Genomic DNA, 12,284 nt, shown 5'->3' with positions numbered 1-12,284 from the left:
AATCTTATTTATAACGGTTATAAATTATAATGAAGGGATGAAAAATAACATTACTCTCAAATAAGGTGTTAGTTTGGGTGGATTTATACTCTCTTTGTATGTTATTCTTGTTTACAGCGGTTATAAACAAAAAATTGTGTAAATACGGAGTACAAACTAATTATATGAATATCTTATTATTTATTCTCTCATAATTTCACAATTTGAATGACTTTAATAATACAGTTAGTCATATTTATAACGGTTATAAATTATAATGAAGGGATGAAAAATAACATTATCCTTAAACAACGTGTTGGTTTGGGTGGATTTATACTCTTCTTGTACGTTATTCTTGTTTGCAACGGTTGTAAACAAAAATTTGTGTAATACAAAGTACAAACTAACAAAGGTATCATGAATTGTTAACGAGACCTTTATTTTGGGGAATGATAATGTCAGTATGTCAAACACTTTTTGGTAATGTCGCCGCAATACAAGGTTAATTTAAGGGCATGTTACTATTTATCGTCTCACAAAAACGAGTGATATTAATAATTTCATAGTGATATTATGTCTTTCCTTTATTTTTTATTGAATATATATTTAGAAAATTAAAACATTGAGATCCGCAATCGTTATTTTATCAGGTATTCACTAAGGTAAGAATGGCATAATGCATAATGAAGTTTGCAAACTATGGAGAAAAAGGAACATGCATCAGATATTCAGATATACTACCTCGAATTTTATTGTTTTTGAGCATATATGTATATTTTTTGAGCTTATTACCTCAAACTTTATTTGTTTTGAGCATATTTATATTTTTTCGGGCTTATTAAAATTTATAAGTTAGATTTAATTTTTTTCCATCAAAACTCAATTTTTTTACTAAATTTCTGTATGTAATGTTTTTTAGTTTTATTATAATTTTTTAGGGTTTAGTGTTTAAGTGAATAAATTCAGAAACTTTATAATAAAACTCATAATTTTTAAAACAAAACTCATAATTTTTATTATAATGCTCAGAAACTATAGAAATGATGGTAATATATCAGATATTTTTGTCTGAAGTCCTAAGATGTAACGTAATACAGCAACGGTCGACGGGCCACCGGTGCACAGCATCCACTGCAATGTCACCTTCATATCAAATCACACTAAAATTATAGGCAACCTTTCGCTATTTTTAAACATGGAAGTTGAGTAGTACTTCGTAGTTGTATAGCTCAATTGCTAATAAATACCAACTGTGTACACTTTTGTTTTTTATTTAACACAAATTCTAGTATAAAACACTCTCACACCGTGAGACGGTCCATTTTTATAAAAAAATAATTATTCATTATATTACTAATAAATGAGCCATCGTTTTACACAATGAGACTGTCTCGCAGTATGAGACCGTCTTCCACAATAACTACTGTTTATTTTAAAGGAACGCATGGAAGGCTTAAAAGCTAAAGCCTAAAAGGTTTCGAACTTAAAACTACGACTTATAAGCATTACGACTCGGTCGACTCCATTCTCCAATATTATATACCGAGTAAGGTAATTGACGTCTGTATTACTGTATAGGTTATCAAGAATGAAAACTTGGTAAAGAATTGTAATCTTTCGAGTAAACATCGTAAAAGTCACATTGTTAAAACGTATTTTTTTGAAAAAAGTGCGATTAAAGTCGACTATATTTTATGCTTTCGAGTAAAAGTATGCACGTAGAGCAAGAAATGCCAAGAATCATACAATAACCTTATCAAAAAAAAAAAAAAAAAAAAAAAAAAAAATCTTTCACGTAAACATCCCAAAGATCACAAATTTGTCCCTCTATGACCCTTATGAATCATGACCTCATGAGCCATGAACTTTTGATATAAGTGGATCTAATGAATTTTTTTGTTTTGGAATATCCTAATTCCAAAATAGTAGGTTATACTATTTGCTAGCATTGTTTGTCATTACGACTTCTATATCGGCATTTTTATCGAATATTTTGTTTCACTTTAGAATGCGATAAAGTAAAACAATTATACCGTAAAATATAATTTTAAAAGAGTACTCCAACGAAGTTTGTTTTTTTGGAGTAAAGGGAATCACAAGAGATAATATGATGCTTGAAACCCGGATCATCAGTACTAGCCATTGACTTTACCAGCTAGCTTAGCTGACATCTGCACTTCCCCTAAGTTTCAAGTTTCAATCGAACACGTAAGATCATACTATACGAAGTCCGAGTCCGAGTGCCAATCAAAAGAAGAAATCATGTATACCACATTGATTTCATTAACTAAATAGCCCAGACAAGAAAAGCATGCACAACTTTAGGACCATCCTAAGTCCTAACTAATATAACAATGAAATTTCATCACTTCCCACTTTCACTTAATTGCGTAACGCTATAATTAACTAGTAGCACTGCAAAAGATTTCACAAATGAATCAGCTCAAGAAAAATCTACAGCATTAGATACAAAATAGACCTGACTGCTTTTTTTTTTTTATAATCTTGTTCACCCACTAATCTTTTTTGACCATATCTATCAAGATATATCCTCAAAAACCCATTACAGGAGTATTATACACGTATCCGAGCATTCGCCTTTGATGAAAGGAATAGGGGATGTTGGATGTACATGTGGCCTTACCTTAGCACTGTATTGTGACAGTCTGAATCAAGTAGACTTGACAAACATATCGTTAGGATTGGCCGATTGGGTTGTTGGGGGTTCGGTTCATTGGATGTTGCTATCAGGGGCGAATCCAATTTATCAGACTCTCGGAAGCTCAAAATATCCATTTCGTATCAGAATTTTCAAGTAAGATTGGAAGGTATCAAGTAAATTCCGGGTCTTCTAAAGTTTGGGCCAAGTCAACTTTTCTAGGGCTAGTAGCAGGCGGTGGACGCTCGCGCAACTCTTTCTGCGCATTAAAGATTACAACTTTAACAGAGTTTAGTACCTAAGAATAAACCCGTAAACATACAATGTGTTCTTTGTACAGGGTTTAGTACCAAGAATAAAAACAATTCTGAACTACCATATCGAATCTAAAAGTCTCCTGAATGCAAAATCACAAATCTGTACTCACAGGTTACCAAAATTTTAGCAGGGGATGTATGTGATTTTTTGAATCCCACACCAGCCCGTTTTATGGTACTCAGTACTAAACAAAGATATCAATTGGATATGTCGGGACTTGAGTTATTAGGAAACATACGCAAGCCTATCCTGGGTCCCCGCTACATGAGAGAGAATTCTACAACCCGGGTCATTAAAATCCAGGAGATCCAGGGAATAGTTCCTGTATTTTGTTGAAGACGTCCATAACCTAAAAGCATAACATTAAAGCTAAGTTAATATTTAACAATTAACAATAATTCGACAAATGAAGAAACTGGGTATAAGATGTGAAAAGGTTCTTCTATATACTCCCTCCGTCCAAGTCATTTGTTGTCCTCCGCACAAAAACCAAGAAAAGAGGAGAGAGTCTATTACTAAATGACATGTGGATCAAATTGAGTGTGAATGACCAAATTGTTCATCAAATGCATTCCTAAAATAGAAATGACAACAAATGACTGAGACACCCCAAAATGGAAAAGGACAACACAGTGTAAGTAAACTGGTCAAACTGGGTAGTGTGCATCACAGTGTAAGTAGACTGGTCAAACTGGGTCGGGCCAAAATATGGATCGAGTTGAATCTGGTCAAATAACGTTATCAATCCATGTTTGAGATCATGCAGAATATGGGTCAAGATCTATGTTACTCCGACAATTCACTTCGCTGTGGTGTCTCGTGTCCGACACGAGACGGCACTTCGCTTTAGACCACAAAATAATATAAAAATCGCACAAAATAGCCGTATGCAATACTCCGACACATGTCAGACGCGACACATCGTCGGAGAGTCGGGGCAACACAGAAGATATATGAGTTCACAACCCTAAAAGGCGGGGCTGGTCACTTGAAAGTTGAAACAGAAAGGAAGTTGAGGCTGACAAGCACTACTACTAAGGTTTGTAATAAATGTTCAACATAGCTTCAAGACAAAATTAAGTTTCCATTACCTCTTTATCATTTTGATACTTCATAATATTCATGGGGTTCGCTGAACACTGCAATAACAATAAGGGTAAGAGAAACACAAAGGAAGAAAACAGTGTGCGTGAAGGGATAAGAGTGCATACATCCATAATAGCTTGCTGAATTTTCGGGTTTTGAAATGCCATGGCAATCTCAGGTTTACTCATGATTCTTGACATGGCCTCTTCAGGAGTAAGTCCGATTTGATCTACCAAACATTACTCAAAAATTCAGTCAACTTTGTCGACTGTAAGTGATAGTAAGGTTATAAAGATACATCGGAGTACTTGCAACAGTACCCAGTAAATGACGCCACAAGAAAAAAATTAATAAAACTTGGTAGGAAATATTGTAACTTGTAAGCAATGCCAGAAAACTCACCAAACTGCTCTTTGACTTCAGGACTATTTAAATCGAAATTTTTAAGGCTCTCCATCATCTGGTTGTCCAAGGCCCCTTCGCCCATGTTATCTCTGAGAGAGGAACACATTAGGAAGCAGATCGTGCAACTTACAAAGTTGTGAGGAAAAGCGTAACGACATAATAGCTGGGTTAAAACAGGATGTCCTCTAAGTCGTACAAAGTTGTGAGGGAAAGCGTAACGACATAATAGCACAGTTAAAACAGGATGTCCTCAAAGTCAAACGTAAATTTTTGATAGCTCATAGCTGATGACAGAAATGTCTTGCCTATAATTACAACCACAAGGAATTTCATTGCATTGATAATCGCATAAAGGAGTGTGATGAGGACTTGAGGGTGCTTTCCATTGACATCGTATATAAGCACATATGTTTAAGGCAGCAAACATTGGCATAAGTGTCAAATAGTATTGTATGCACTTATCCATAAATGATCAGAAAAGGTAACCTTGTTTTAAACAGAGCAATCATGTGATAAAAGCAAAGCGCTCTTCAAAATTCCATTCAAGTGATGTGCATGTATTTTATTTAACGCAAGAAGTGAACCACCGTCTTCCATACAAGAATCAGACGAGAGAAAGTTCAACAGAAAATTAGATGTATTTTTAAGGCGCATAATAAATTTCCTATACAAGAATGAGACAGACAAAAGTTGAATGGAAATTGCACAACTCACCAAAAAGCTGATAAATGAGAATACAGATGAAATAGGGAGAATGACTTCTGAGTTTAGAGCCCTAACGCCCAACAAAAACATCTAAAATACCAAGGGCAGAATGAAACTTACAGCATATCTTGTAGCTGCTGACGATATACTGGATTCTGTAGCATCCCTAAAACAAAATAAGTTGGAAATTGGAATTATCAGTAACAATCACATGAGCCATAAACAAGCGAAGAGGAAACCAATACTTGAACGAGAATGAACAATCCGAATTCAAGCACATAATCAAATAGAAACTAAAATAGCAATTTTATCGGGAGGGGGCATAGGCTAAAAAAGGATGGACTTTCCTATTTCACAAGTAAAGATATGATTTAGAAAATTCTCTCTCGATCCAATCCTTTTTCAGAATCTCTAAGATAATGAAATTATTCGCTCTTTCAGGTAATGCGTTGTGTGGCTTTAATGAGAATCGGGTTCTTTTTTAGAATCGGTACAATTTGGTCTACATCATTTTGTGAAAATGAGGTGATTAACTTTTCACTAAGCCAGAATTTGGTTAATCAAGCAGTATTAATGCCTTCTTTATTAATTTTGTCAGTTTAAGTAGACATAGAGCTCCATTTTGATGACAAAACCCAATTTGGCATTTCTCCCACTCAATGAATAATCCCTAATTGGCTTTTCCTCCTCACAAACAAAAACTCAAATGGGCCTTATTCAATGAGGTGGACACCCTGGACGGAGAAAAATTTAGGAAGTAACAACTAGTCGTAGTCATTAATCCTGCTTTTGTACAGTTAGGAATGTGGTGTAAGAATAAAAATATTAGCATACAAAAAAAAAAGTATGTGCGTATACATTACTCTAGAGTCAAGAACAGACGAGGTGAACACAGTCAACACTCAGCAACTTACATTTGAAGGTGGCTGGATCTCTCATCTCTTGAGGCAGAAGTCTAGAAAGAAAAAGAATAAGATTAAGATTAAATACGTGTCAAAAACAGTGAGTGTGCATCATTAGACTAGTAAAGGGCATGGAGACATCTTTCAAACAACAGAAATCATTGACACTATGGCCAATGACAGGCATTCATGTACGACACTACGACTGTTTCAAGTTGGTCATGTCAAGAATTGACTGTGTTATTACTTTTTCCTTGAAAGCAAGCACAATAATATGGTCATGATCCCCATGGTTGCCTGAAGATACCACAAGAAAAGTAGGTACACTCTATTATGTATGTACAAGAGAAGTATGAGTAGGTTTTGGAGCAATATTAACAATAACCAAGTCATACAGTCGTATTAGAACAACAAAAGGCAGACAGATCTAAAATTCAAGGCCTACATTATGCAAAATATAATCAAGATCTTCACTTTCAAGGTTAAAGACCTTTATCAGTTTATTGGTCAGCCTAACAAATTGCTCCTGATATTGAACCATTCCTATCAAACTAAAAGTCTAAAACCATTCAAACAGCACTTTATAGCTGAGTGAGCTGATTTGGAACCGCCCAAAAGAATATGGTACGCAAGAGCAACGCCTTTTGTTGGAGGGGCAGGAGCTACTGAGAGAATGCTTTACAATTTATGTTAATCAAAGTGACCAGAGGTAAACTCTTGAACACTGTCAGGATTATTAAAACAAATAAAGCTCTAGCTAAGATCTACAGGAAAGCTCCCTTGTGTCTCCAAAGTCCAAAGTGCTAGCATTTCAGCTATCAGTTTTCACCAAATTCTCTTAATGTGAATGTGTTTTTTCAATGGCTAGGAGGTGAGTATTAGCTTTTCAAGGGAACGGTTGGGAAAGGATTTGACCCATGGGTAACGCCCTGGAAGATCAAGTGCCGCAGTGCGGACGTGTGTTAAATGTGAACATAAGCAAGCTTAAAAGACTACATGGTCATAAGAAAAATAAAAATACATAAGGATATCAAATTGAGAAAGAGATAGATTACGGAAGAATCATATTTTGAATTTTTGGATCCTCCATCAATTTCTCGAAGGTTTCCACCGACATAGAACCAGTTTTCCCTGGTGCACATATAGAGTAACAAACACCATTAGATGTTATAGCGGTATAATAAACTGCAGCATAATGTTCAGGCTATATAGCTTTAAAACTACTCATGAGTCCTAATACGGTAGAAATACACCAAATGAAATACATGATGCTTTTTCGCAGCAATTTGTGTTTCTGAGTAAAGATAGGCAGACAAAAACTTGTAAAATGGCAATAGAAGTCTATAGATAAGTATCAATATGAACAGTTTGCTTTGCTAGATATCATCACTTACTCGTTCCTTGGGACCATTCACCAGAAGTGCCTTCTTTGGAAGCAGCTCCATTCTGTACTACCTGCATATGAAAAACGTCTGTACACTGCATTCAAAAAAATAAAGTACCAACATTATAGCTGACATCGTACTACATAGTACATACTACCTCAGCCTCAGTGAACTTTGCAGCCTCAGATGACTTCCAAGAAGTGTCATCATAGTTTTCAAATGGACTCGTTTGCGCAGTTTCTTCAGGAGAGATGTCAACAAAAGCTGCAAATCAAAAACAAAAATAAAATAAATAAATAACACTCAACATTTGATGTTTGATAATATAATAATATCATAATCAATGGCCAAGGGGCCCAGGCAGGGGTAGCATCACCCCCTCCCCCCAACCCAAACAGTTTTAAGCACAATTTTTATGAAGTTGTCTTTTTCTGACTTCCTCTAATTCCTTTACAAATTTTCCTCCAGAATTTTTCAAACTACATTTTAGTCCCATCAACTTCGAATCGCCAAATGTATCTGACAGAACCAGCTCCAAAAAGAACTTACAGCTAACAAACACAACTGTCACAAATAATTCATTGGAACCTACTTCTGGAACTGCTTATTTATTTAAAAAAAAATATGAAGAAAATCTGGCTTGATATGTTTGCACCCTTGGAAACAAGACAAAGAGGAAAGAGAAATGTACCAGATTGTTTTATTTCCGTCTTGGTTTCTGCTTCATCATTAACCGGCTCACTAACTTGTGGTGTATTTGCAGAAACATCCATTGTCACAGAAGCCGCAGGGGTAGAAGACGTTGTCTGAGATTGTGCACCCGAAGAAGGTGCAGTACTGGACGTACCAGGTCTTGATGTAGACTGCTGGCCGAGGTTATAACCACCAGTGGCACTGGAAATACTTGGGCCAGCCGGCATGGGTGGTTGATAAGGAAACCCAGGGTAAGTGCTGGAGCCTGATGCCGATGGTGGTGGGAATCCAAAAGGTGAGCCTGAAGGAAAGGCTGAGTTACTAAATTGATTATTTTGAGAGCCCATCTGACCCATCATACTCTTGAAAGCTTGTTGCATTGCATATTTCTGACAGAGATGATTTACAGGATAATATCAGAAAATTTTGAATGATGCAAATCTTTCACAAACGCCAACGCCAAGGCTAAAAAAAATTTCACTATCTGGATGGGGAATAGACTTATTGTCAGCAACAAGGGAAGTTCAAGGTTTCCAATTTCCAAGCATGTTAACCGTGTAAACAAAGAGAAAAGCACAGGGATAGTTAATAGCTCTAGACACCTTGTTTTAGATACATCTGACATATGCAACAGGGAAAACAAATATTACACTTCTTGACTGCTACACTAATCCAAGAAGAAGAGCCGTGGTCACAGAAGCAAACAGGAAAAAACTCGAGAAGTCTACGTATATTTACGTTAAGCAATGCATACAGAACTAAGGGGGTGTTTGGTTGAGGGGTTTGGAATGGATTTGGGTAAATCTAGTGTTTGGTTGGCTTGTTTTGGAATGGAGTTAGATACCTGATGGATTCTAACTCCATTCCAATCCCCTAGAATCTCATACCTAAGTTTTTAACCAAGTTTCCAACTCCATTACCCCATAGTGTAAAAAATAAACATACCAAACAAGTTTAGAGTGGTATGGGGATCTCAATCCATACATCTATGGTATGAGATTCTAATCCATTCCATTCCACCTTCTTGAACCAAACGGCCCCTAACCAGAATGGCAGAATCGCAATAACATACCCCTACTAACCAAAACAATGCCTTAAATGAATTTATAACAAATGCAGAAGGGTGTCGTAATCTACTTCATGTTGCACACCTTGCACAACAACAAAAGAATACAAATACTCATATGAGACCTTCACATGGATAGATTATCATGAAGCTCAGGAGTCATGAATAGAATATCATGAGGCTCATGACTCGAATAGCACGAGACTCTTGACTAGATTATCATAAGACCGGCGTATATAATAGGCAAGTATATCGAGCGCAATTTTTAATGGATAAATGAGTGTGTGGTGGGCATTTAGTTGAAATGAAATTGCTCACACAATATATTACTATGAGAATGTCACTCACATAACTTACCATTTGTCTGTACGGAGTCATTCGAAAGAAGGAACGCAATGGAAAGGGAGGGGGATAATAATTTACCTAGGATGGCAAGTTGAGTAGGACGGAATTGGAAAGAAAGGAACAGATAGATCCATTTTTTCTCCTATTAGGTAATCAACACTAGAAAGATACTCCCTCCATGCTAAAAGTTTGTTTACACTTCTCAAAATCCTCCTCACATATTTGAAAAGTGTAAACAACCTGTTCAAATGAAGTTACTAATCCTCCCATCCCTCTATCACTTTCTGTTCCATCTGACTCCCCTCACTTTCCCTCCTTCGACTATATCTAAACAAGCCCTAATTGGATAAATACTTTTAACAGTTTAACCTCACCACACTATATCATATTCCTAGACATGAATATACAAATGGCTAATTCTTCACGTAAGTGTATGATTCCAAAAACGATACACTTCAGCTCAAATTATACTAGCAAACCTTCCTATGACATTGATTATCATCAAACTCAACAAATTGTAAACGGCATTATCAAATAGATTACGTACCTTCAACCAGGACGCCCCAAAGGAAAAGACTGCAGAGAATCCAACACCAACTCCAATCCAAAACAAAGGTGACCCACTAACACATGTATCACAAAATTACAATCTTTCTCACAAATTCAACCGAATTACTTCAATCAAATAATACCCAACTACAAAAATCACCCAAAATCACGAATTGTTATATAGGACCAGCCGTCTTACCAAGAGACTTGCCCCCAATTACAACAAGCCCAACTAACTAAACTAGTAAATAATCGGGTTTTTAATTTTCTTTTGATAACATGATACATTACGATGGAAACTGACATAATAAATAGGTCGATTGAGGCTACACAAATACAAGTACCCCCTCCAATTCTTAGGAACTGCGCCATTTGATTAAAATACTCCCCCCCCCCCCCCCGGGGGCAATTCCAAAGAATTGTAGGTAGTACTCCCTCCGTCCCGGTCAATTATTGTCCTTTGGTTTTGGCATTTCCTGTCAATTGTTGTCCTTTGGTTTTGGCATGTAAGATGACAAGTGGAGCAAATTGAGTTTGAAAGATCAAATTGCTCATCAAATGCAATCCTAAAATAGAAAGGACAACAATTGACTGAGACACCTAAAATGGAAAAGGATAACAAATGACCGGGATAGAGGGAGTATCATTTTACATGGAACCACCTTTATTAAACTCGTCTTACCCTAAGACGGTCTTATAAAACAAAGATGACCCGACCCAGTAACACATTTACCACAAAGTTATAATCTTCCTCACAAATTCAACCAAATTACCTCAACTAAACAGTACCCAGATACAAAAATCACCCAAACTATATAAAAACTGAAGGATTATATCCTAAAACATTTCCGTCAATTACTAAACTGAAATTCCGCTTTGGCATCTATATAATCCTACTAAAACAACAACAATTAGATTGAAAAACATACAATTGCGAAGGCGGAGGAACATAAGGTTGAGGATTAACACCAACAGAAGTAGTTTCTTGAGCTGCAGTAGAAGTACTTGCAAATAAATCAACATTACTATCATTAACACTATTATTTGAAGCTTTTCTTCTGGAATTTTTGGTAGTAAATGCAGAAAGAACAGTTCTTGATCTGGGTTTTGAAGAAACAAAGAGTGACCCATTTGAGTTTTTAGATAAAAGAGGTAAACCAAAGCATTGTTTTGTGGTAATTAATCTGGGATTTGGAGATGAGGTTAGTGTAAGTACTGGTTTTGCTGAAATTAGGGTTAAATTTTCCATCTTTTTTTAATTGGGTTTTTGAAGATTGAAGAGATTTTAATTATTTTGGGGGTTTTAGGATGAAGATGGTGAAAAGTGGAGTATTTTTTGGGTGAGAAAAGAGATGTTGAAGACTGAGTGATTGATTTGGGGAAGAAGATGAAAGAGTGGCTAATTTTGGTGTTGGTCAACATGGGGAATTGTGGGCATTCGTTTTGGGCTTGGAGTAAAATGATGGTCCAATTTTTTTTTTTTTTTTTTTAAATAAAGGTAATAAAACTAGATTGATCCTCTAAGGTAGGACCAACCAAGATGATGGTCCAATTGAATGAGTGAAGATGGTCTCCATTTATTTTCCTTTGTTTATTTTTCTCCACTTTGTGTCCGAGATTATACGTTACTCAATATTTCTCTTCTACATTATTAGGTAAGTTTAAGAGCATGTTAAAATTAATCATTTCACAAAATGAGTCGTATTAATAATTTCGGAGTGGTATTATGTTTTTCCTGTTTTTATAGTAAGATTATTTTGAGGAAATAATCCAAGTTATTGAAAAAATGTGGAGATGAGAATGGTCAAGTCATCTAAGGTAAAGGGTGGGTAGTTGGGTCATGTGCTGTCTGACTACCTGGTTCAGAGTGGCCTAGACATGGCTAAGTTTCTGGCCCGGGCAGAAACATAGCCCGGTTCATAATGCCCCAGTAAGCTTGTTGTATAGAAAGTTCAATCTTAAGCTTTGCTATTATAATACAAATGAAATGAAGCTTTGTTATGGATTATGTCGGAAATCGGAATGGTAACAATTGACCGAGACGGAGGGAGTACGGAACAATAAGATTAGGAGAGGGCCTAACTAGCAGTCACTTGGTACCGTGATCTAATAAAATAGGCGGATCATATAGCTTCGTATATTGTGTCCGCTTTTGAGAATTAATAAAATCCCTCTGGTTATTTTCAAAAGCA

General features: G+C 36.0%; 1 protein-coding gene across 2 annotated transcripts; it reads right to left on the bottom strand.

Annotated features, from left to right (window-relative positions):
* Positions 1-2,911: 2,911 nt before the first annotated feature.
* Positions 2,912-11,522, bottom strand: LOC141604912 (protein TIC 40, chloroplastic). Of its 2 annotated transcripts, XM_074423475.1 has the most exons (13): positions 11,022-11,517; positions 10,091-10,166; positions 8,343-8,521; positions 8,131-8,300; positions 7,597-7,703; positions 7,449-7,509; positions 7,110-7,185; positions 6,067-6,107; positions 5,273-5,318; positions 4,445-4,536; positions 4,168-4,271; positions 4,048-4,095; positions 2,912-3,305 (listed from the first exon to the last, which is right to left on the bottom strand). In XM_074423475.1, exons 1-13 carry the CDS (start codon positions 11,339-11,341, stop codon positions 3,249-3,251), a joined length of 1,377 nt encoding a protein of 458 aa, XP_074279576.1. In that variant the 5' UTR covers positions 11,342-11,517; the 3' UTR covers positions 2,912-3,248. The 2 variants fall into 2 exon arrangements, with proteins under 2 accessions (XP_074279576.1, XP_074279575.1); XM_074423474.1 differs by having other exon boundaries at positions 8,131-8,521; positions 11,022-11,522.
* Between the last annotated feature and the right edge of the window lie 762 nt (positions 11,523-12,284).

Source organism: Silene latifolia, chromosome 10 (genome assembly GCF_048544455.1).
Source record: "Silene latifolia isolate original U9 population chromosome 10, ASM4854445v1, whole genome shotgun sequence".
Lineage (NCBI taxonomy): Eukaryota > Viridiplantae > Streptophyta > Magnoliopsida > Caryophyllales > Caryophyllaceae > Silene > Silene latifolia.
This window is presented reverse-complemented; position numbering and strand designations above follow the sequence as displayed.

Bases quoted from the DNA above. Each gene is read 5' to 3' on its own strand.
- LOC141604912 (XM_074423474.1), bottom strand. From the start codon at position 11,341: ATGGAAAATTTAACCCTAATTTCAGCAAAACCAGTACTTACACTAACC. The intron at 10,167-11,021 runs GTATGTTTTTCA...TACATGTGTTAG, and splicing joins GTTCCTCCGCCTTCGCAATT to TGGGTCACCTTTGTTTTGGA. The intron at 3,306-4,047 runs GTAATGGAAACT...TTATGCTTTTAG, and splicing joins AGTATCAAAATGATAAAGAG to GTTATGGACGTCTTCAACAA.